At 42.2% G+C, this 26,465-nt stretch overlaps 1 protein-coding gene across 5 annotated transcripts in view; it reads right to left on the bottom strand.

The window, feature by feature from the left end:
* The window catches only part of LOC148638994 (uncharacterized), a 36,630-nt gene extending 13,721 nt beyond the window's left edge, over positions 1-22,909 (bottom strand). The window contains exons 1-5 of one of the 5 annotated variants that reach the window (XM_088622163.1): positions 21,288-22,909; positions 8,687-8,836; positions 7,915-8,099; positions 7,138-7,274; positions 5,892-6,110 (exon numbers count right to left, since the gene is read on the bottom strand). In XM_088622163.1, coding sequence (XP_088478289.1) covers positions 5,892-5,979 — 88 coding nt within the window. In that variant the 5' untranslated portion in view covers positions 5,980-6,110; positions 7,138-7,274; positions 7,915-8,099; positions 8,687-8,836; positions 21,288-22,909. Of the gene's footprint in view, positions 1-5,891; positions 6,111-7,137; positions 7,275-7,914; positions 8,100-8,686; positions 9,205-21,287 lie in introns of those variants that run through there. The other 4 variants (XM_088622159.1, XM_088622161.1, XM_088622164.1 and 1 more) reach the window with 4 other exon arrangements.
* Between the last annotated feature and the right edge of the window lie 3,556 nt (positions 22,910-26,465).

Here is a 26,465-nt window from a genome sequence, read left to right as displayed (position 1 = left end):
CAGGCTTCAACTGCAATTTGTGTAAAGAAGTGTCTCCTGTTTTCCATGTTAAATGCACTTTCTCCATAGTTTACCCTTGTGTTCTCTGATCTGGGACTATAGGCTCTGAAGATGTCCACCAGGTTGACTTTATCTGTGCCTCTGTGTCAGGTCCGGTCTCCTGCAGGTTTTCTCCATTCAGGACTCAAGAGAATCTGTTAGTTTAGTCTACCAAGACAGGATATTCCTTCAAGCCCAGAGATGTATCAGGCTGCTCCTCTCTGGACACCAGGCCAGTAATATCTTTTAGTTAGTGGGTTCAAACTCCAGCTATGCCCTTAAATCCAGTGCATGATCGAGCTTCCTTTTGGCCCTTCGGTTGACAGCTAAAGTAAATCCCTACTATAAGTGACTTGGCCTCAGCAGTTGCTGATTGTATATCTCACTCTGGTGATGCATTAGATTCAACTGCCCTCTATATGAGTAATGTCTGCTGTTATTCTATGGAAAATGCTTGCATGCACTCTGAGTGACCTGATATATCCCACAGGAGGCTACTTGAAATGTAATGACATGTGTGAAGCATCAATCATACACAAAGGTCAAGAAGCTACATGTATCTCACCAGATTTCAACTCTCCCTTGTCAGATAAGGAATTATTTAATCTACAGGGTGGGATTAATTACAATGGATGACGAACAAAAGAATTACAAAAGTTTATAGTGGCCTTTTTTGGTGGTGGGGGCACGTTCGTCCAGCCCTGCTGACGAGCAGCGGAGTGAGCTAGCATTGACGCAGCAGCTGGTTACTTCACCATCCAACCCATCTCCCAGCGCCGGTTGTCATGGATACCAATTGTCTGGAGACTTGGATCACCTGGGGACGATTTACGACCACACCCATTCCAGGTGGTTCAGAAGATAAATGCTGGGATCTGATTGAGCTCGAGGGTCTGACAGAGTTTTGCCTCTGAGCCCCTCAGGTCTTGCTGCCGTTTTTCTCTAGTTTCCTTATCCTGACCTTTACTTTGTACCTCATCTCTCAGGTCCCCCCTGGTGTTGGTCCCTTTGCTGCCTTTTCTACAGCTCCAGGATCTGCCCTTTGCTTTGATTTGCTCTTCACCACGTTCCTGGATCTGACTCTCGTGCTTTAGACTGTGCTTAGTTTCATTTTCATCAGCTTTGACTCCCTATAGCTCAGCCACGGACTGAGCAACTTCCAAGCAACTGCTTTGAAGTCTGCTTCACGACCATCTCTGCCTGCTACAGCACCATGTCGGTTCTGGCCTCAGAGGCCTGTGCACTTCCCCTCTGTGTGCACACAACACTGTGTAGTTTCCCTTGGCTGTGAGCTGCTTGCTTCCCTTTGTCCTTACCTGGGGTCATCTGCATGCTCAGCGCAGTTACCTGCCTGTGTGTGCGCCAGCTGCCTGCGCAGTTGCCTGTGTGTGTGTGTGCTGCCTGCGCAGTTGCCTGTGTGTGTGTGTGCTGCCTGCGCAGTTGCCTGTGTGTGTGTGTGTGCTGCCTGCGCAGTTGCCTGTCTGCAGGTTTTCCTGTCTCAGCTGCCTCACACCCGCCACTTCACTCTGCACCTCAAGAGTTGCTGCTCATCCCACCTCAGCAGTCGATTATTTCAATAAAATCCTTTCCACAGCTTGCTAAATATTTCCTTCCTTACATTTGTCATGGAAACTTCTTCAGGGAAACAGAAAACAATCCACGATGAGATAAATGCGAAACAATAAAATGGCCTCTCATGTGTTACCTATTCTACACGGTTGCGAACCATAAAAAAAACAGTTTGTACAAAATAATGGGTAAACGGCCGTTGCAAATTCTGGAAGGCAACGATGGGGGCCTTGAGGCCAGCTGGAGGACATCCACAAAACCACGTGATGCGTATTTGTCCCTTGGTGGAGGCAGAGCCGACTGCAGCACAGGGAACTCGGGATCCCTTAGCGAAGAGTGCATAGCCCAGTCCTGGCACCGTTCTGTGTTCACTGGGAATGTCTGACCACAACTCACAAATAGCATAGCCTGCATTCAAATCTGTGATCTCCAAAGTAATAGACAGGGTCAAATATAGAGTAGCATTCTCTTACAAGAACTGCAGTCCTACAGCTTATTGTTTAATTGATTTTATAGCAAAGCACTGCGTTTTTTTTAGTTGTTTCACATCACAAGAAATCAGTTCAGAGGGTTAATCACATCCACATTTTTTGGTTTCAGCAGTAAACATAGAGAGGCCTGTGTTTTCTTTATAACCTAGTTAGCCGAATCCCTCTGCGTACCAAACTCTCAAAACTCCAGGACACAATGAATAAGATTTGAAAACTGTTTGGTCTTCAGAAAAGAAGCAGCAGAAGCTGAATAAAATAAAGACTGAAATCCGATGCATTCACCATACCTAACCACCAAAACTCTCTCCACACACATGCAAACAATTGATATTAATGCATGGTTCTTGCAACCTCACTAGAAGCCCCAGCAGGCTGACTTCACCACTTCAGTGGAGACTTGTAAGAAGTCCCAGCACACTTCAGTGTCGTTCGTAAAGAAGTGTGTAAAATCCACTCCACACCGCAACTCTTCAAACAACCTCTTGTGTTAGCATAAATGTGTTTAACACGGAGACACATGCAGCATGAAACAGACGCCATTAACTGAAGTTCAGGGGGGATAAGAAGTCAACCACACACAGCCCGACTGAACCGCCATTTTTAGGGAAATCAGCTCTACATTTTGAACACAAACACTCCCCTTTCCAGTGGTTTCAAGTATCCCTCCTCCACCCCGTCTCCTTCTAGCAACTGCCCCTAGGGTCACTCGGTCTGACTGGGGTTCGAGCCTCCTCGTCCTGTGACCATTAGGCTGCCCATTAACCAAACGGGCTACAAGAAAATAGGTTTTCTATCATAGAATTGGTTCAACAAGGCAGAGGAAGTTCCTTTATCCTGTTTTCTTACTTCATATCTTTAACCATTAGGCCGGAACCCCCCCCGACATTTCAATTGTAGAATACAAAAATGCTGAGCTGGACACAGAGTTAACGTATGTTGTTCTTATAATAAAAAAAGAACTCTGCTCTAGGAGCTTAATGTTTAACCTGATGTCCTTGCTGGAGGGTTTTTATTCTGTGAAGTGCCCTCTCACAGTTCTGCAGGGTCACGCTGATCTTGAGGTGAAAAGGGAGCTCAAGAGCTTGCCGTGTGATGCCAGAACAAGCTTTGTTTGCAATTGAACTGAAAACCAGGGCATTCAGGGCAGACAACGGTGAGAAACCCTTTGACAGAAAGTCCTATCACCATTACACACTTCAGCAGAAAGATCTGGCTCAAAGTACTGCACAGTAAATGAAGCAATAGCCTCCTCTGAATCTGCCTGCTATTTCCTCTGTTGCACACTGCAATAACATATCACATTCCTTCTTTCCCATGTAAAGTTCACTGCTTCAGTTTTAAAACAGTCTATGCAATCTGGGAGATAAGCTTTTACATTTTTATTGTGCTAAATCTTGCAATTAGCATAGCCTAGGGTAGTAAAGCACACCAAGATTATTGAAAAACACTTGGACAGCACTTTGAAAGTAAGGTAAATCAGTAAATTGAATAGAAATTCACACTAAAATGCAAAATTTACCATGGCAAACTTTCATTAGCTTTAAATATTGTGGGATACTTTGGCTGGAAACCTAGAGGGGTTTTATCAGTGGTGGCTGGGAGGTAAAATGGTAGGGGTGAATATTCTTCTGCTTTGTTTTTCTTTTTTTTTTCCAAAGAAAATAAAACCGGAGGACACATAAAGAAAACGATAAGTGACAAAGAAAGAATAGACGATGACAGAAGACAAAACTCCCCATCCAGTCAACAGGTACTTACAGGAGTTTCCTAATCCAGTGCCCCTCACTCCCTGCTCTGTAGAACCCCAGTCCCGCAGGATTTCAGAAGGAACCCAAACTCCTCGATGGCTAAAGCAGGGGCCTCCTGGGGACCCCCAGTCTTGTTAGTCAGGTAGGACACTTGCTTTTAAAGATTCGCAAACCTGGCAAATCAGGTAAGCCATTGATGAATTGAGCATAAATCTGTTTGATTAAGAAAACTCTGGTCTTTGATGGCCGAGGACTATTTAGATTTAATGATCATCCTAAATGAGCACTAAATTTCTTAATTTATCAATCAATTAATTTAATGGATTACGATGGAATTGTTTCATATCTTCAGAAATTGGTGATTTAATGGTGAACTGCAAATCCTGCTGGACTGGGGCTCTGCAGGACCAGGGTGGGAGATCTGTGGACTCTGAAACAGTTAAATAAAGTCAATAACTAATTGATAATAATTTAATTAGGCCATCAACCATTCAGGTAGAAGCCAAAAGATTCTGTGTCTCCCTTTAACAAGAGTAAAGATCACTTGTCTAGAGATCAGGTTTTCAAAACTTCAAATCACAGCTAAGGAAGGATGTGAAGAAAGGTCAGATGTTTTGAGACTTCTGAATCAAGGGGTTGAGGTTTACCCAATCACACCTGGAGCAAGGGTACAGTGCCACATCCATCCGCTACGCCAGCAGGAGAAACTAGCTGTGACCTGTTCAGAACCTCCCATCCACTTTGAGATCTAATGGAAATTTCACTGGTGTACAGTCACAGCGGACAGTTGTATTACTACTAGTAAGGATTACAGGCAGTGTCTTCAACGGCAAATAAAAAAAACCTATGTGAAAGTATAAATACTGCATCTCAGCTCTGCTTAGCCCATTTTTCATACCAGACTCCTCTGCTTCTGAGTGCTAAGAAACAAGGTTCATGTGCACTGTGACCTAAACTTGGAAGAGTGATACTGCAGGATTCCAAAAAAGACAGCAGAAATAAGAGGAAAGTTTAGATTTTACTGCTCTTTCCTGAGCTGTAACAGGGGGATTTTCACAGCAGTTTGTTTGACCAAAAACGTATTTTTGTCAGACTACATGCATACCTGGAGAGTGGAGTGCTTTCCATTGTGAATTGAAGTTAACCGAAGAAATGTTTACTAGGAATGTTGACGATTTTATTGCATATTTTTAGTGGTTCATAACATCTTATTGCAGGTCATTTCAAGACTGGCTTTTATGGGTCATTGCACGTGAAAGGAGGACAGAAAGGAGACACAAGGAGACAGGAGAAAGGAGAAAATAGATCTACAATTTAGCCAACTAACTGATTTCAGTGAAACCACCACATGCAATTCTTTCACTGCAGTCAACATGCTGCGCATCCCAACACCGTGTATTAATATGAAGTTTCCACCAACCAACTTACCTTGATGAGCATAAAGAGGGTGTTGATACAGGAACAGTGTAGAGATAACCTTCTGCAAGAATAAGTGATCTCTACACACATATCTGTAGCCTGCAGATCTGTCTGTAGACTGAGTAATAAAAGCCTTTCATCTTTTACCTGTGGGCTACATATTTGGTACCGGGTAACATGACTGCAACTTTATCTTTTGTTTATTGAGCAGCTGGTTTTTATTTTAACCTTCACCTATATTCAGGACATTTAATTCCTGTCACCTTATTTTAAATATTTTGGCACAGACACGCACATGGAGTTAATATATTGCATGTATGCAGTTCATCTGCATCTAAACTGAACTTGAGGAAGAGCATCTTGCAAAATCTGAAGTGGAGAAAACTGCTAGGTAATGGGAGTTTTACTCCTTTACCTGTACTTGAGTACATATGAACGTACAAGCAAACAGGCACATCCTTTATAATGCATTACCATTCTAATCTTTGACAAGCGTTGAGTAATTAGTTTCAATTTAAAGAAACAAAACTAAATGGGTTCTGTATCTCTTTAAGCTGCAGTTCATGCCACTGAAGACAGGGTGTCAATAATACCTGCTCTCGTTCAGATCCTCATGAGGTCTCACCTTTTTTGCTGGTCCGGCGAATCCTAATGGGGTTGTGGTTCTGAACCGGCGCACTGAGTGGTGGGGTCTGCTCTTGTTCTGTCGCCATGGCAGTGTAGGATTAAAGAGGAGGGCCAAGTCCAGAGACTCCGGGGATTATCCAGTCAGTTTGGCATCATCATCCCTCCTGTAGACACCAGACAGAATGGACTTCCTGTAAGCTCTTGAGAGACAGGTGCACTGTCGGGTGAAAAGGTGGTCAGGTCTGTGACTTGTCTGGCTTAAAAGAGGTGAAAGGAGAATTAACAGTAATCCTATGCTTTTCCAAGAGACAGTCCTGATTCAGAGTTGTTTCCTTGGCAAAGCATAACAGATGAAGAGCAGGATTTGGATGTGATGGCTTTGGCGGGTACAGGCCTCATTTACCAGCATTTACCCTGACTCTGGGACATGCAAGATATGGAAGAACAATTGCAAATTCCTGTATTGAAACCTCTCACGGGCTGAGAGGGTATTTCTGCACAGCACAGCTAGGAGAAGAAGGAGTGGTTTCAGAGCCTTGATAAATTTGCACTGCCAGCAAAAACTCGCCGCCTGCCATGCAACTCTGTCGAATTCTGAGAAAGAGCTTTCTCACCTTCCCCCAGTATTGTAGCAAACGTATTAAACAAAGAATCATACACAGCTTGAAGTGGGGAACAACAGCTTAGAGAATTGTTTATGCAGTTTAAACTAACAGTTTACTGCATTGAGCTAAGTAGAAAAGGCTACAGATGTTCACACAGCTCATATTACACAAAACATGGGAAAATGATATGACTGTTATTTCCAGGCAGATTATTGCTTTATTTCACAGTGGCTGTACGTTTGTTCACAGATTCTTAGCATGCACACCATTTTTTTGAAAACACAAATGAATATCCCACTTTTTGGAATTTGCTAAGGATGCATGGCACCCAATAGTCTGATTATCAATCTGTTTAGTAAAAATCTCGCAGACAGATTTATTGTCTTTCTCCATGTTTTCCAGCAAATCAAATTAACATGTTTGCCACTGAAGTCAGAGTAGAGAAAGCATTTCCTAAGCATTGAACGCAAAGGATGTCATCACTATCCCAGAGGGCTTATCAGTCTGCAAACATACAGCATTTGCATCCATCACAGATACCAGTTCTATTCTTGCTGAGTGCAACACAAATTCTGCCTCTTTCTGCCAGGTTGTCCTGGAAAGAGTGAAGACGCTCGGCAAGTTAGTGATGCTTCTTACCTGCTGGGAGTCCCTTTCTCTCTGCTCACTGGTTGTCCTGGGCTTGCAGACTCGCGCGCGCAGTGGCCAAAGGGCATCATGGGGAAGCAAAGTTCACTGTGGATGCTCAGCTGGTGACACATTAACAACACGGGCATCTGGGAAATGAAAAACTCCCATTGGCTGCAATGTTGTCTAGCTGCTGGATTGCCGCACAGCTGATCTGACAGAGCCTTGGCTGATAAGAGATTTCCCTCACTTCCTCTCTCCTTTCACCAGATCACGGGATGGGTGATAAAGCATGCTTTAAAATGGCAAATCTAGGATGCTGAGTTACAGTGTCCTTCATTGTATCTGCTTAGGTACTTACTGGGCTAGTGTTAGTGTTAACGTTCTAACATAAAAAACTGATGCATGCTGGGGGGTTTAGCGTTACACAGATCTCTAGATCCCATTGTCTGCTGAATATTTGCTACTTAGTTGAAAGCATGTACCAGATGCCTCCAAAGCACAAATACAATTCTGTATTTTAGATAGTACAGAGCTGACCCTGTGACATTAAATTGCCCATATCTGGTAGTCAAACGTTCCAGGGAAAATATTCCAGCTGTGCAACCTTTCGTGAGTTTTCTGTTATTCTTTCAAGAAACTCGACTATGTAGCATCATATTCATAACTGTACCTCACTGTTTATATTTATTCATGTTGATATCTGAGCTCCGTTTAATTCCTACAACAAAATTATTTTATAATTTCCATTATCTCTCTGACAGACAGCTGCATGTTGTTAATACAAACCCTGAAGTCAAACTGTCCATGCGACTGTTGTTAGTTGTCTTGTGCCAGTGTGATGTCCGGCTCATAAATAATGTCCTTTTATGGCATTCCTCTTCACATTCTCACGATCTCCAGGCCTCTTACTCTTCTTCAGCTCTGTCATGAAGATGCTTTTCCTTAGGACAGCAGACAAGGCACTTTGCACTCTAGAAAGATATAATCAGAGAGTGTCAATACAGTGGCCGTGGTAAAACTTTACTGGGTAAATGTCCTGGGTTCATCAACAAAACATTGATGATAGAAAATGCCCCATCTGAAAACCCCAAAGACATGTCAGCGTCCAAGCTCCTACCTCAAGACTCAAGCCTGTGGAGAGAAACGTTGAAGAGCTCACCATGTCTAGGGGACTGGGGGACTGTACCAGCAAGTCCTATGTGTCAGAACGGTGGCATAATGCTTCCATTCCTTCAGGTGCTCTGGTGTCATCCCACAGTCCAAATAGATACTGGTAGGTTAATTAGCTTCTGAGAAAACTGACCCTGGTGTGAATGTGTGTGTCAGTCTGTGCCCGTGATGGACTGGCATCCTGTCCAGGGTGAACCCTGCTTGGTGCCTGTTGCTTGCCAGGATAGGACCTGGCTCCCCTGTAACCCTGTATCGGTTAGAACACAGTTAACACAGTTAGAAAACGGGTGGATAATAATTAGAGCTGTTGTCTTACAGCTACAGGGTTTGTCCTTTATTTCCAACTCAGGGAACAGCATCTTTCTGCGTGGAGTTTGCATGTTCTCACCAGGTTTGCACAGGTTTTTCCTGGGTGCCCCATCTGCCGAAGGCATCCATGCTTGGTTGGATCGGCAACTCAGAACCGTCCCTTGAACCTCTGCTGGCAGCGGCTCCGTGAGGAATCAGACCCAGTAGCCCGTCGGAGCTTTACACAGTTCTCGGAATGAAAAGAATGCCTTTATTGTAATTGTCAGGGCGAAAGAAACTCTGCTGCAGAGAGGATGAAATAATTCAAACCACACAGCAAGAAGCCGCGGCAGGAAATAGTGACTGTAAGGAATAACATCAGATTGAGCTGAGCTGAAGAAATCATGCTTTTGACGAAACGGTCTGTTAGATATTTTCCCATCAGACTTCAAGGCTCTGCTTATTAAGCCACTGTTATGATTGTACACCTGCCAGATAGGGGTGGACCAATGATTGGAGTCCAGTTACTGAAGTTCCTGGAAAAGACAATGGGACTCCTGCCAGGAATGCATCTTTGAAAGGGGGTGGGGCTTTGTGGGGAGAGGGGTCTGAAAGGACTGAAAAGTCAAACTGGGGGGGGTTATTTTTAGATTTTTCATATGACCAGGAAATCACCCTAAACTTGTTGCAAGCATCAGCAAAGTTCTGCGTAAACACAGAGGTTTAAAGAGGATCAATTGGATGGAAAATAATTTACAGGCTCTCAATGGGGAATTCTTACAGAATCGGGAAACGTGAAATTAAAATGCTACTGAAAATATTCTAAGGTGGCAATTTTGGGCAAACACTAGGGTCTGCAGTTCAGTGGTTGACATCAGCCATGGTTATCACAAAAAAGCCCTACAACAGTGTTCTCACAAACATGCAAGTGCAAGTCTACAGCCGTATGGTCCATGATAGCTGTTCCACAAAGGCCCCCCGCTGATCAGACAACTCTCTATCAATGCATCTCTGCACACTTAAGTCATTCGTAATCTTTGATGCTTGTGGACAAATGGTCAAGAAATACCAGTGGTGAGAGCAAAACACCTCTTCAACCAGTGTTTTAATTACAGAGTTAACTCCCATGAATCTCTATCCCATTCGAAAGACTGCAAGCTATACAATATTTATATACCGTTCTCAATCTGCAATTATGATACCATAAGTATAATCAAATTAAAGAACAATCATTGTATTATAGGTGGGAGGAAAGCCTTTTGTCTGTATAAATTGTTCTAGTGTTTCGAGGTTCACATGAAAGCGATTTGGACAGACATCTCCTGCAGACGTGTCTCTCTATCAGTGGTTTCTCAGACTTTGAATTAAAATGCAAGCCAAATTCAGGGTCAGGGCTACAAACTACCTTTGGTGCCCAAGGCCTGTGGCATCATCAGAAAAGAAGTTTCACAGGTTCATTATGAAAAATCTCAAAATTAAAACAATATAAATCTGGGGTTTGAGCTATCTGAGAGCTCGCTGGCACTGAATCAGAGAAACATGCCTCTTGGAGTTAAGATTCTTTTGTACGGTGTGAAAGGATTTGGGGAAAAAAGCTTGTGGTGTTTATTGGAAAGGCACCGTGTGTCTTGTGTGATGCGACAGATATCCTGGTTTGCTCTGTGTACAATATTTTATGTTGGTGGTTTTTTGAAGTACCAAAGGTTAATATGTTCTACTTTAAACTACTGTAAGCCTTACTCATAAAACTGTTTCCAGAGTACTAAGCATGTTTTTTTTTTTACAAAAAGGGTAACCAAACACTGTAGTTTCATATAAAACATCACGAAAAAGATCTCAGAATGCTATTTTCAAGAGCCTCTTGAAGACACTCCAAACAATTCCTTTTGGTGCTATAAAATGACCTAGCGGAAATGTCATGAAAATAGCCCTCAGTCAGAGCCTAATATATCACTGTGCCTGCTGTCAGCAAAGAAGTTGGAGTTCTCCCAATTAGGAAGGTTTTTGGGGTGATTCTGTATGTGCATGGGTATATTCTGTATGACCATAAAATGTTGGTTACAAAATCTTAATGAGATCGTACTATTGCAGTGTAACTAAATCCTAATGTTGTGTTTGCCTTTTTCATTACTTCCTCACATTGTCTGGAAGTATCTAAGTCATATTCATAAACATTCAAGCTCAACGTTTCCCATTCGTATACAGTATGTATAGCTCATGTTTTGCCACACTTTGCAACAATCCCAGAATCAAATTAGGGATATAAATTAGGTAGAGCAGTGGTCAGAACACAGATACACTAATTACATCATCCTTATTGGAGCATTCACCCTTTATCGGTACTCTGTTTTCAACCGACTGAGCAGGGCTCAATCCAAACTCAAGCATTACTTTGAATATATACATTATATATTATGAATATATACTACAATCACATTGAGACAGTCAGTTACGGGGATGTTCATCAACAGCTGATCAATAATCAATACATAATATACATTTTTCCAAACAATTCTAACAAATTAGCTATGGAAGACTTCCATTCATCCTTTATCTAACTACTTCATCCGGTACAGGATTGTGGAGGATCCAAAGGCTATCCCAGCAAGCAATGGGTGCAAGGCAGGATACACTCTGGAAGGGACGCCAGTCCATCACAGAGCAGACACGCACACACTCATACGAGGGCCAGCTTTCCCAGGGGCCAGTTAACCTACCAGTATAACCTTTATACTGGGAGAGAAAACCAGAGCACCTCAAGAAAACCCACACAAACAAGGGAAGAACATACAAACTCCATGCAGACAGCACCCTAGGCATTGAATGCAGGGCCCTAGTGCCACCCTTATAATATTTAAAATTCATCTTACCTGCTCCCTAAAATCCGTTGCCATAATCATCTAGTTTAATTCTATCATCGTATATACAGTATAACTGAGGTAAGAATTATTGGTTTCTAAATAACTAGGTCCAGTTGTTTTCACTTTTTTATGGATGGGTGCTAAATTAGCAATTTTCCAGTCAGTGTGTATGTCCCACATCTTGAGTGAAGGGTATGTAATATTCCTAAAATGTTCTTGGTTAGAAGTTGTGGATATTCTGAGGATAGGTGATTGAATCTGGGAAGTTTGTGAGACTTTTCACAAACAAGCAGACTGCGAGGATCACAAGTATTTGCCACAGTGAAGTGTTGCTTCATTGTAGTCTTTAGGGACAATGAGTGTGTTTCCAAATGTCAGGGACTTAAACCAATAATACATTAACTTCAGCTGTTTCATTACAGAAGGAAAGGTATGTCCTGTGTAGAATCTTTAGAATCAAAAACTTTTACTTTCACAAAATAATGTATATGTTTTTTAAAGATGATTTACTAGCTAATGAATTGAATCAGAGAGAGAGAGAAGAAATGATCTATAGACTGTAGTCTATAAATAACTATAGTAGGTCATTTAGCTCTGCATGCTTATTAAATACCCCTGTTAATTCAATCACTGCATCCCACAGATGTGGTTTTAACATCATGGACTGTAATTAGGGTAGTCATCTGGCACTGGAGATCTGTCTCTAAACTGAACTGATTTGAAGCATTAACCCGCTGTTAAACCTCTGCTAAATTGGTATAATAGTTTAATAATCCCGAGACAGATTCCTGCAGAACATATCGTAAGTTAAATATTTCTGTTGAAATAAAGGTATGAATAAAGCTGGGGTGTGAATAACTTTGAATTTATAACATATCCAATTACTGTGAACTGATTTGTGATACAATATTGATAATCTTTATATTCACGTTTTCACTTATTACTGCATCAGCTATTGAAAATGATTTTGCATTATTTTGCTAATACCATCTAGTTTTTAACTGCTTCCAATTCAGGGTCACAAGGGAGCTGGAGCTAGTCCTGGCAAGCAACAGGTGCAAGGCAGGGTACACCCTGGGAGGAACGCCAGTCCATCACAGGACAGTCAAACACACACAGACACACACAATCACACTAGGGCCTATTCCCCCAAAACTTCATTAACCTACCAGTCTATTTTTCAACTGTTGGAGGAATCCAAAGCACCTGGAGGAAACCCATGCATATCAGGGGAGAACATACAAACTCCACACAGACAGCACCCCAGGTCTAGAATTGAACACAGGACCCCAGTGCTGCAAGCTAATACCAATCTTACCTAAAACCAGCCATTCTCATGGGCATGCACATATCAGGAGCCATATATATAAATGTATTGATTTCATTGTGTTTGCCATCACATTATGGGTAGAATGCTGCTGTTAATTTCATTCAAAGTATAACCAGTTATTTCCCTGCACACAATTAGCACTGCAGATGACCAATTCTCTGAGTGCAACCTTTGTATGGAATTTAAATAGTAAATCCCTCCTCATAAGAAAGTTTAAAACTCTAAGCAATCTACAGGTGTCCCACAATACGTACGCCAAGTGGCGTTTCTTAGCTAAAGTAATTAAAAGAACACACTTTTTAATTAAAAGTCTTACACACTCCCAGTCCTACACATATACTCACGCATCACATTCCCTTGCATACGTAGTACTCCCTATTGGCTATTACTGAATGCCTAAAAGTTACTACAGATTCTGCACTCAAAGTAATTGCAGATCTAAGAAAGTGAATTTTTAACCAAATGTGTTGAGGCAGCGTTTTCAGAAGAAAGCACTCTGTCCCTTTGCTGTCTGTTCTTGGGACAGCAAAGGGAAGATAAACCCAAAACACCTGAATACAACTTCAGTTGTGTTGCATAAATCCAGCAACTGTCTGTTGGCACACACAGCACCAAGGGGAGAAGAGCCCCTTGGTGCTGTGGGTGCCAAGGCCAATTTTTGAACTATGCTAAAATGCACTGTATTACAATACTATAGAGACCTGAGATTACTGAAGCTAGTTCTGTTTCTAAGACAATGTGTGGGTGACCGCAGACACCACAGATGAAAAATGAAAGTGAAGACCTCTTCTCACCCAGACTTCTTTGAGAGGTTGTTTCAAACTACACCTCCTGCTCCCTGAGCCCTCTGAAGGCCCAAACCTGTTAATTACAATCAAGGATGAGACTGCAGGCTTGCTGGGAATCAGCCAAACACCATCACAGCCCCCCAGTGGAAGGTACTCTGAACACTCAGATCTGAATTATTTTCTGGCACAGACAGGGTTAGCTCTTTGGACATTTGCTGTTAATTTCTTACTGTAATTTGCTTTTTGGGAATTGAGCGATTGGAAGCATCAGATCCTTAGTTGCATTACAAACAATTAATAAAATATGAGGTCTTTGCTTCCTGGCTCACCCCTTTTTCAAAGAAAAGAACAAGTTTTCTTCTTGAGGCTGATTGTTTCTGAAATGTTCCCAATCTTTACGTCAATATGTTTATAAGTTTATAAGCAAGAAAAGGGAATTGGACGACTCCTGGTTTTTGATTGCAGGTAATTATGTCAACAATCTAGATGTTATCATTTCTGGGCAGCAGCTCTTGGTGTAGGAGGTTTTTCGGTCTGTGCTATTCTACAAAGTGAGCAGGTCGTGAAAGTGACCCCCATTGCAAGTGCTTATGTCGTGCCTCATCTGGAAAAACTCTGTGGTCAACATTGTGGGAACCATCCTACAGCTTGGAGTTCACCAGTTTGAATCCAGGCCATGCAACTCATTGACTGTGGCTGGGGAATTTCCAGGAACAATGCAAAATCGTGGAATTAGTTGCTGGAGAACAGGAAATCCCTTCGGAGGAACCTGGAAATTGGCTTCAGAGGAACCTGTTTCTAACTATAATCCCTCAGTTGCCCTCTTCGCTAAGAGACAATCTTGGAAGCTAGACCCAAGGTCTCCGATTTGGGAATTACTCAGAAAATTCTCTGAGCCCACATGCCAGCATACCACCATGTGTTAACACTTGCCAAGCCAGAGGATTAGAAAACACTATTGGGGAAAAATCCATCCAGCTCAGATTCCCTCCTCAGCCGAGATATCAACACCATGACATATTGGCTTGCAAGCAAATCAAAGCAGGATAAAATCCAAGCTTGGTAAACGTGTAACACAAAAGAATTCTCTTATAACCATTTTTATTATCGTGTGGTTTTATCGTGTTCCAGATGACACAGAAGGCATTTCTTTTCACAAAGAGTCATGAATACCTGGACACAGATCTGGGTTCAACAAACTAACACACAAATAACAACAAAGGCCCCCTTGTCATCACTTACCATCCTTGTTCTCAAAATGAACAAAAATAACAGCATCCTGTTTATAACGGCTAAACAGCTTGAAGCTTCCTGAACACTTATTGTAATTCCAATGACTGTTTCTATGCTTAACTGAACATTTGAAACCGCTAAAACAAATATTTGTTTCTGTTTAACCCTAAGGTGGCTCAGATTTCATATTTTGCTTTAAAAAAGCCTCCTGAACTGTGTTTGATTGTTGTAAGACACAAAAATAACAGGAAATTAAGATACAAGAATGTGCTCTGCAAAAGGGGACCTCTTGCATGAATCCTCTCCCTGGGGTTAGAAAAACAAATCCAATTTATAAATGTAGCAGGATAAAGTGTATTTCTGAAGCGATTCAGATGCTGCAAGCTCATAATTAAAGTTGCACAAAAAATTAAATCTCTTCTTGACCTTTTCTGAGACACTGCAAACATCATATTTAAAAATGCGAATCCACCACAGTTCCCCTCTAAAGTAATAAGAGCAGTAGAGACATGGACTCATCTTATCATTTCAGTCCCATTTCTGCAGCATATATTGCTCCAAACGTAACCGATTCCCTACTTAGAAATCCTTACAGTTTCTTCCTGTATTTTTAGATTTTTACCTTCTGTGTGATGTGCAATCAAGATCAGTGGTTTCCTCCTTTTTTTTTACTGAAGCAGTCAGTCATATCAACCCTCACCTGAAGGAAACTCCTCAAAAACCGTGTCCTTTGAGTTACTGTATGTAACTGAGGTGATCTGTGCCAGTTTAATTATAGAACTCAGCTATAGACACTGAGGACTGCCTACACAGTATTTCCTCATTCTAACACAGAAACCACTGCGATATCTTGATTAAAGGGATGTAAAAAAGAAAGCTGCTTTAGGAAAGGAGATAAAAGCAGGTGGTTTCACACACAGCTCTAATGCGGCACATCATAAATAATGCTTTTTAATCAGCCTGAGAAGGCTGAAGGCAAGAAACCTTAGAGTAAAGCAGGTGGTAGAGAGTCCCTGCGTCAGCATGAATGGCAAGGAGTTTCCCAGAATTAAACAACATAAACCAGCTGACTAAAACCACCATTTCTGAGAAACAGACCAACCAACCTGAGATGCAGAGTGTCCTGTGTAATAATCAAATTTGCTTTCCTCTGGAGCTCCGCATGTAAGTATGCAGCAGATGCATTTGTAGACAAATCAATGATAGCCAGTTGGCAACAACATAAAATGGAGGAGGTCTTTAAAGCGCACTACTAGTCTTTAGATAAAATGAAGAAAAGTACCACCTAGACATTGAAGAAGACAGTCCAAAGAATCTGGAGAAGAGCTTAGAATATCCGAAACCCAGAGGGATGCATAACACAGAGGCAGGAAAAAAATGAAGATATGGGGGAGGGAGAGCCTCCATTCCCCCATGTCTTACTTCTGACTCAACACAAGGAGGAGAAGTTAAGGAAACAAAAGCAATTCTGCCAACTGAGGACAACTGTGTAACAAGATGGAAAAGACTGATTTGCCTGGGAAAAGATGAAAACAAAAGAGGGTTCCAGTTTTAGAATCACAGTCTCAGTTTGAATATGAGTGGAATTATAGAACCGATGTGCTGAACACCAGGAATCAATACATTAACGTAGAAAGGGACATAACAACAAAAATGCAAAGAACATTATAATTGATAAAATAAAACAGTCTGCATAATTTTAAATCCTGGTGGATGTTTGACTTTTATTATCCATCCATCTGCTAACCTCTTCTTCCCATTCAGGGTAACGGGGGAGCTGGAGTCTATCCCAGACAGCAACGGGCTCAAGGCAGGGTACAGCCTGGGCAGGACACCAGTCCATCACAGGGCAGACAGTCACAGACACACACACTCACACCAGAGCCAGATTTACAAGAAGCCAATTAACCTCCCACTATGTTTTTGGACTGTGGGAGGAAACCAGAGCACCTGGAGGAAACCCACCCAAACAGAGGGAGAACATACAAACTCCACACAGACAGCACCCCAGGTTCATAACTGAACACAGGGTCCCAACACTGCAAGCCAGCAATACAAACCACTGTGCCACCATGTCACCCAGCTTTTTTGTTTTTCTTAATGTTTTTTAAAAAGATCTCAGTATATCTAATAGCTTTTTAATCACATAGCAGTTTGGGATATTTTAAGTAGCTGCAAAGCTCAAGACCCTAATTCTACAGCCCCCTAAATATAACTCACATTAATCTTTTTGCAATCACAGCAATTAATTTTGTTAAGCTATGTTTAAGTACTGGCATGGCATCATGAGATTAGCTTATTTTGGTTAGTCTGAAATGACTACTAAAGGAGAAACAGAAACTGATATCCATCAGAATTCTACAAATGTCTGTTATACAGGGATGAGCATTTTTAGCCTCAAATGGAAACTTTTTTTATCCTTATTCCCAGCCTTTGTCCCTAATATATACACTGCTTTTAGTGTAAACCACACTCCAGAGTATTTTATACACTGCAAACTCCAGCAGGCCATGCAGAAAAGCTTTGAAAGAAAGCAGACAACACTGATGGGAGAAATATAATGGCCTTTTCATGATTCTGGGTTCAATGCATTTGAAATATAATTATTTTTTTGCAAGAAAAGGAGCACAGTTTTAAGTTGATTAATGTGCAAATCCATTCAGCCATTTTATCCAATATAGGGTCACTGGATCCTATCCCAGCAAGCACAGGGCACGGGGCAGGGTACACCCTGGATGGGATTCCAGTCCATCAGCGCACACACCCAGGTCAGGAATTGAGCATAGGTCCCATGCACAGCAAGACTTCAAGAAAGTACTTCGAAAATCCCTGGAAAACCTGCAGACAATATGGCCCTACAGGTCCAGGATTTGGGAATTCCTGCTAATGGGTTTTGGAACTTTTGCAATAGGTTTCATATTACATTTCCAATGGCAATCCATTGAAGGAGATTTTTTCCTATGGGATTCCCTGTTGTTTTTTTAACTAGGGGGAACTTCCAGGAATGAAACATGCATGATGAGCTCCTAAAATAGAGTTTCACCTTAAGGTCTACCTGTGAGCACAAAGGCAGTTTATTTAAAAACATGATATTAGTATTATTTGTGCAAATCAGATCTTAAAATGGAATACAATATACCAAGCCCCATCAAACCCAGTCGAGAAACCTCAGAAACATAAACAGTCAAATGTGAAGTACAGTAGCTTGGTGCCAAGACTAGTTACTCACAACCGAGAGCATCAGAGAGGTTGGGCTTAAATGGCAGTGAGCTCTCAGCTTAATGACAAGGCTTTTCCAAGACTCTAATGGTACACCCTGGCATTACCACATAAATATGTTCCTCTTAAAAAGGATTAAAGGTCAGAGGCTGTTGGATTTAACAATCACAAGGGGAGAGAAAGCCACCAGCTCTCTAGGTCTGGCTTCACTACTGGAGGTCCAATTTACAGAGAAACTCTATTTAAAACAACGAGCAAGCAGGTATGTGAAGCATAAACAGTCAATGTGTGGAGTCAGATCCACCATAAGTGCGCGGAAATACATTTCAGGCCCTCAGAAGCTACGCACTTGAAAGAATGTGGTAATTATCGTCTACACAATGGCAAAATCCTTGAACCCATGCCACATGTCTACCACATATGGTCCATTCTGAGAGCTGGTAGGCGTAGATTATTTCACAGAGCCAAGCTCCCAGAGCTGGTCCTGGAGAGTCCCACTCCTGTTGGCTTTACGGGATACGTGTTTTAAAAGTTGGGCAAAAACTAAGATCCCGACATATCAGGCAAGTAATCTGTTCAATTAAAAGAACTCCTTGAGGGCTTGGGTCTTATTCCCAAATGATCTTTAAACAGAAAATGGCCAACCTGTTTAACTGATCACAATGGAATTGTTCATTATCGTCAGAAACTGATGTTTAAATTACGACCTACAAAAACCTGCTGGACCTCAAATTGGAGATCCCTGATCTAGAGCAGCAAAAGTGTGATTTCTACACAGCCTCTGAGCCATCTGACTTCAGTCCTACCCAAGGCCTCAAGGGGTAAATTTGTGTAACGAAGTGATCCACTTAAAATAGATTAGGACTTCTCAAGTACTGTACTAGCTTAATCCCCTTGACATTAAATCACCAAATTAAAACTGATGTTAAAAAACATGTTCATCTGAGCCCCGATATAGATCAGTTACATTAAACAAAAAACCTAAGAAAGATTCCAACAGGGGCCATCTAGTCCTCCAGCTCACTGGGGTGCTGATAGCTAAATGCTCCACTAGCCTCGTCCAGTTCCCTCCCAGTCGACACCAGGGAACATGGCAGGGTAATCTGGACTTGGTGTTAACTTTTCAAGCTTTTGTTAAACACCCCCGAGAATAAAATCCATCTAAAGTACATACCTAACAATATGGGTCATGGAATTTTAAAAAACCTTCATTTTTCTTTTTGACGTGAAAACATGAGCGCAAACATTAAGGAGCGGTTTTATATCATTACACACGATAAGGGGATGCCATTATGATTAAAAACAATAAATTATACCCACTGCTACCGACTCGTTTAAGAAGGGCACTATAAATACCAGCTTTTGTATAATGCGTCAGAGTGCTAATTTGTTTATAATACACAGGTTACTAACGTGTAACGAGTTATTAGTCAAGTAAAGGTATTCCTGTGGATCTGTCTAAAAATCTCTCCGGAATTCTCTATTAAGAGTCTGAAGCAATTCTGAATGTTCTGGTTCTTTTCCGTTTACACTTTCAAGACAAGTTGGTGTGACTAAGGGCACAGTTTGCGTTGCGGTATACTTTTGAGAGGTTTATATACCGTATTTTTAATCCGATTCTCTAAATGTTTTGGTTCGTGTTTTTGGCAGCTCGGGAGCAAAAGCAGCTACGTGGCACATCAAAATAAGCGTTTAATTGTGGACTTTTCAAATCCATTTCTTGCATTTAAACCACACCTAAAACAATATCGATGTTTCTGGGCAAATTGACATCAAGAAGCTCAAGGATGCATTCTAGACACAGCGCGCTTACAATCATACCAGTAGCGTGAAGCTAGCTACACCAAGCAACACGAATGATCTGGAAGTGAATGTACAGTAAGTAGCCGAATTTCAATCACAATAAAAGACCTTCAGCTACCAGAGTAGCGTATGAGGAGAATAGCAACATTAAGCGACTTGACCAGCAGCTGAAACACCTGCTTTGTTATTTCTTCATGGTTAACTGTAATTCCTTGAACATTCTGCCAAAATTTGAGAGGGTCCTTTTTTAATTTTAAATCCACTTATCTCCAAGTTTGACAAATCTAAGATTATTAGAAGTTTTTATTAATTTTACAGCACCTTTCTTCCATTCATACTCCTGTAAAATTGCTATATTGTTTCGGTGCTGCCAAGCCAGCGTCGCTTAATGTAGCTTGCATCACGCTAGTCCTGAACTACAGAAATAGGATAGAGAGAGAATACAGTCGACAGAAAAAAGTCATTGAATCGTGAGTCGGTATTTAATACAAGTGCGTCTTATTGGCCACATTATGCGATTAATTATATTGTTATATTTTTGAAATTATTTAAAAAAATCTTTGTGATGTAGACCTCCAACGATCTTGTCACTTTCCTTTGTGATAAGTGAACAACCTGCGACAGGAACCTTATCCCATGAACTACAACAAAAACCCCGCTTGCTTTAACTAAAATGTTAATGATGCAGGCATTAGAGTATTTTTTTTTACCCCGTAAAGGTCATAAAACGCGAAACTGTCATAAGAGTTATTTAATTTGAATATGCTTAGAATTTATAGTGTTTCATTTTTTACTTATGTTCGTAAGAAATCAGACTAAATTTATTACATTTTCGTGTCGCACCGCTTTCTGGAGGTCACGTGAGAGGGGAAGCGCACTATGGCCGAACCCCCATCGATCTCCTAACTGCGTCATCCAATCCAAGAAAAAACAGAAGAAATGGAGTAGACCTGGATTTGTGCCTGATCAGCGCATTAGCCTTGTCAGCCGCTTCCGGAAAGCGGAGCACCCGAAGGAAACCCACGCAAACCCGGAGAGAACATACAGACTCCACACAGACAGCACCCCAGGTCCCGAATTGAACCCGGAGCCTCAACTGGGCAAGGCAGCTATGCCGCCTGTGGACGGAGGGCTAACGGTACATCGCTTCCGCAAAGCGTTTTTGATGAATGTTTCCAAAAGCACAGAAAAATGCAACAACAGGAAACATTTCAAACATTTAAAATGTGAGACTAGAGCTAAATTATATGACTGCTGTACGTAGATCTATAGCAGAAATTCAGAAGCCTGTGACAGTGAACAGTAGATTTTAATAAAGTGCATATAAGAAACCTCATCACTACAGCCAAAGCCCTCAATCAGCCACTTGCTTCTGCAGAAGCCTAAACTGCAGAAAAATGTTGTCGAGTTAACTTTCCCATCTGCCTTTCTACAAGGTTTTGGGGGGTGGCTAGACGTTTTCCTTACCGTTAATCTGTATTGTGAAGCACTCTCCAAATTCGCGGGAAGTCAAGCATTACGAAACAGCTGAGCATCCACAAGGAGTCCAGTCAGCCTCTGAAATACCCAGCAGAGCTCTATCAAATGCCTTGAGAGCTTGGCCAGGTGAGCATCCTTCGTAGGCTGAAAAATATCTCAGAGAAAGCATTTAGTGCTCCATCATGTTTTGAATATTTAAAAAATTAATCTGAAGGATCTCTGTATTCTTGCAATTCCTTCAGCAAAAGCCCACTGAAGTCGCCCGAGAAACAAATAAGAAACTTAAAAGGAAATGCAAAGTAAATATTTACTTTGTTCTATTTTGCTACAAAATGTACTGAATAACAGGACATTCAATTGACGTTCATATTTTAGAATACCCCAACTCTACATTTACACAGATGAATGCGACGCTACCCTTCCTACAACACCTCCTCCACACCCCAAACCCTCCTCACGGTCAGCTGCGTTCGTTTCTAACCGCTGTGGACCAGCCTGGCTCAAGAAGACACCCAGGCCTTACAGATCACAAGCATATTGAGAGTCATCATCACTCTCCCCTGGTCCCCACAGCGTTTCAATAAAGCCAGCAGATACTGAGCCAGAAGGAAACCAGCCTGCTCCATGTGTCCTGCTCCTGTTGTAATAATTTAGACCAAATATCAAAACAGGGGTAGAAAAACTTGATGGGTGAATTTGTCCAGCGAACGCATTAGGTCAAATACAGTATATTTTCTCTTGTTTTCACAACTACACTATTTCCTGTTTGTTTCGCCCTCTTCAGCTCTTCCAGTTACTTTTAGAAAATGAGTAGAAAAGCACAACAGAGTTTTGGGAAAAGCCTTCCCCCCCCTCCCATGACAATTCTGAAAGGGTCTTTCGGACAGTCAGGTCGGAGCACAGCAGCCCGTGCCCCCGAGTGCAGGGTTTCCCCCGCCTGTCCCTCGGACTGGAAGGGTTCCCAGAGGTGACGTCAGGACTGCTCCTGTGACAGCGACTCTCCTCGAAGGCCGGGCTGCCTCTCCGACTCCCACAGCCTCGCAGTGCCGCCGACGTCACTGTGACACCTCTCTGTCAGGCTGCAACTGATGAGTCAGTAGTAGGGGCCTCCTCCAGCCTGACACATTTCTCTCCCGTCTGCGATTCCTCTCCACCTCTTTAAGCATCACGGGCCCCTAGTCTAAGCAACGTCAGACGTGAAGAACTTTTTTTTCCCCATTTTTCCTCTTCCTTAATTTCTGATGGTCACCATCTGGACCCACAGTTCCCCAGAAAGTTTTGACACAGGAAAGGTTGTGCAATTTGAACCAAAAGCACTGAAGTAAAAATCATTGTGTTCTTCCTGTAGAACAGGACTTTTCCTACAGAACAGCTGCAGGCCCCATCAGCTGCTGGCAAACATTCACACGAATGAACAATCAGCTGGTGTTGGAGGCGATACAGGGTAAAAAAATATTTAAACATTTGTTGTTTTTTGTCCTCACATCTCTACAGCCTGTCAAATAAAAAATGTTATCTGTAATGTGGCACAGTAGCAGTCCTTTCTTTTAAAAAAATAAATAAAATGTGTCTCTATTTCTCATGTTAAAACATGTTTTTTTGGCCAATTGCATATATACTGTATTTACCTGAGTGCATACTTACAGCAGTGTTTGTTACAATTAAACTCCAGACCTTGTCTTAGAAACAAGGGATAATGATTAATTGAACAGATGTCAGATCATAAATAACCATGACTCAAAGTACATGGGCTGATTTGCTTTTTGGCAACAAAAATTCTTAACGATATCATAATGAGTGTTTTCTGTGACAGAGACATTTGTTCTGCCAACAAACAAAACAGAGCAATGCAATTAAAGCCTATGAGATTACAACAGCCCAACGCACATGTACTCCAGGGACAGAGGCTGGAGACGGAAGAAACATGGCAAACGTTCAGTACAGCTCTTCTTCTTCTGCCAGAGAGGAAATTGGGACTGACAAGCCCGAAAACAGCTTTAATCCTGTGTCTTTTATACAGAAACCAGTTGAAGACAAATTAATAAAAATATTTACGTAAGAAAGGAAGAGAAAAATAAGCAAAAAGAAGCAGAAGTTTTAAACAGAATCGGGCAGGGTGGTCTGGAAATGACAGAGCAGTAAGCTGATCTGGTACTGAAATACAACAGGCCAAATTCAGCAGCCTTTGCAAAGCCCTAATGTAATAACAAACCACTCTGGAAGAAAGGTAGCTTCCAAAATCCAGTACCTGGACAAATGGGCTCTTCCCACCAAAGTGCTTTAGCAAAAGCCCTTTACTTGGCAAGTTAAAGCTCGAGTTGAGCATGGGCCAGACTTCAGGCTTTTACACACTCGATCTACCGTCATCAGGAACAGTGTTTGACGTGAAAACAATAACTGTGCTGATGTTATAAATGCAGCCTGAGGCAGCCAACAAGAGAGGAATATACAGAATGCATTAGTCTCTTCTAAGCCTGGCTGATGCACAAGGTATTGTATTGCAGCAGTAATTCAATCATCACCGACATCTGCCAACTCTTCTGGTTGATCTGCAGAAAGCACACTATCTTCCCATAGCATTAAGGCTCATTTAAACGTTTACCCAATACAGAGTCATGGGGGAGCTGTAGCCTATCCCAGCAGGCAACTGGCACAAGGCAGGGTTCACCCTGGATGGGACACAGTCCTAAGAGACCCCCAGTTAAGCTCCAGACCTTGTCTTAGATGTATGGGATAATGATTAATTATCACCAGGCCACACACAGACACAGACACACACACTCACAGCAAGACCAGTTTCCAGAAGCCAATTAACCTACCAGCACGTGTTTAGACTATGGGAGGAAACTGGAGAATCCAGAGGAAACCTATGTGAACACAGGGAGAACAAACTCTGCATCTTCCAGAACTGAACCCAGAGCCCCAGCGCTGCAAAGCAGCAATACTATCTGATTCACCACTGTGGCACCACTGGCCTTAACATACTGTGTCATAGTGTAGGCGTGATCCAGCCAACTGCATTGCAAGATGCAATTCTAGCAAAGTCAACAGGGGAGCTTCAATCTTTTTCAAAGCTCCCCTTATACTGAAGAGAAAGAAACTCCACTACTGCTCCTCTTGTTTCTCCCCAGTAACCCTGACATAAATTCCCACTGCCCAAATGGACATCAAGCTTGTAATTGCTGTAGCCAATTCACTGATGGCAGGTTCCTCTCGGGAAACTCTGGCACTGAGGGCCGCTCTGGTTGGTGTGGACTCTAACCAGACTAATTCGGACTGCCAGCTTTTCCTTGCAAGTCAGTCTTGCCTGTCTGCCACGCCAGCTGCATGCCCTTGTTTAAGTCAGCCTGCGTAGTCAATCTTGCAAGGGGGATGTCAAACTCTGTTCATGCCTAACATCCCTCTCAGCTCTGCTCTCTCTCCTAGGAAAACCACAGAAGACTGCCAAGAACTCACCTGAGCTGTGCTTCAAGCCATTGATCCCCACATGTGGAGTCGTTGATTACATCCTACGTCCTAAAGCACAAAAAAATTAACCCATCTCAGGCAACTCAGCTGATTAAATTCTTTTCCAATGGTCATGCTGGCCATCATTCTTCGAACCCAAAACCAAGCCTTGAGCTTCATGCTCAGTTTGCTGCAACAAAAGCTTCTGAGCACACACAGTATTTACTGAACATAGCCAAAAGTCTTCTACAATCTATCTCTCAATGAGGAAATAATTCTGTCCCCACGACTGAACTGGGAGCACAACATCATTTATGACTTGCCAGTTCCTGGTAATGTAGCTGTCTGTTGGCACTCAATATGTTTTAAAACATTTTTCTCCTCAAACAAATAGGCCATACACACAGGTCACAGGTCATGTCTCAAACCCAAAGACTGCTAAGAAGATGTGGCATGAGTCAAAATGCCTGTGTGTGTTCTTAGCCTAAAGACCCCTAGAGTCAAATCCCAATGTTTTACAAGCAGCAGTTAGAAATCCCAAATCCTTTCATGACTGTCCAATTCTCCGCGCCCCCACCCTCTCTCGTGATTAAAATACTCTACCTTTTCTTTTCCAGAGCACAGACCTGATCATGAAAGCACTCGTTCTGATAAGATAAAGCTAAAATCTGAAATCAGTGATCTTTCATCTACAATAAACTACTTGTGTGCTTCTCCATGGCTGCCAAAAAACCCATTACATGGTAATGAAAGCTGGTGTCACCACCACAGAGACTAAACTAAGATCTCTGCATTTCGGTTTGACATCCTTAATCTTCATAGAGTTTGTATCACGTTGGAGAATAGCCTTCACTTTTCAATTTCTTACTGCACAGTTATTGTCTCTGGTTTCTTTTATCTCTCCCAGTTTAGAGTTCTAATCTCCAGCTTGTAAAACTTGCCGTGACTCAAATTGCTTTGTAAAAGGAACTTTGTTTCCATGCCCAGAATCAGAAAAGGGAACAGTGCTCTGAGACTGATACTGAGGTGATCGGCTTCTACTTAGTTGAGAGTGCAGCCAGAAGACAGAGGGGTTCACTGCTGTGTAGGCAGTTCTGCTGTGTGAGCTCTGAGCCACACTGAATCCCACGAAGGCAGAGCAGTGCTCCAGACACTACACCAGGAAACATTTTAGTGTCGTGCCAAACTTCAGATTTACAAATTGTGCACTGCTGTCCATCTAACCACCACCTTTAAAGGTATCCAACTGTCATTAGGCAGCATTGCCAAGCTCTCTTCTAATAATAAGCACAGCAATATCCCCAACATCAAAAGGTCACAGGAAGTGCATGCTTTGCAGATAGGGATTCGAAAGAGAACCACTGGTGGCTCCACCCTATATTAGCAGCCTAGCGTGTTTCCCATCATAGCTGGGTGGGGGGTTCGAGGCTGGTGTCGCTGTTTAACCACAACGCTGGTTCCTCACAGTGGAGGAAGTGAGCATCAGAAGTGTGCTGGTGATAGATTAAAAAGCAGCGCTTGCCCTGGCATGTGAGCTTTTCAGGCCCCCAGATGGCCGTTAGAAACAATTCATGGTGGGAAAGGTGACAGGGTTGGGCAATAATGCCAGGAGGAAACAGAATATGAAGGGATATACAATGTGCAGGAGGTGCAGTGTTTAGCATAGCTGCCTCACTGTGTTGTGGCCCTGGGATCAATTGTGGCAGTGGGGTGCTGTCT

Source organism: Lepisosteus platostomus, chromosome 27, assembly GCF_059453375.1.
Source record: "Lepisosteus platostomus isolate fLepPlt1 chromosome 27, fLepPlt1.hap1, whole genome shotgun sequence".
In the NCBI taxonomy this organism is placed as follows: domain Eukaryota; kingdom Metazoa; phylum Chordata; class Actinopteri; order Semionotiformes; family Lepisosteidae; genus Lepisosteus; species Lepisosteus platostomus.
This window is presented reverse-complemented; position numbering and strand designations above follow the sequence as displayed.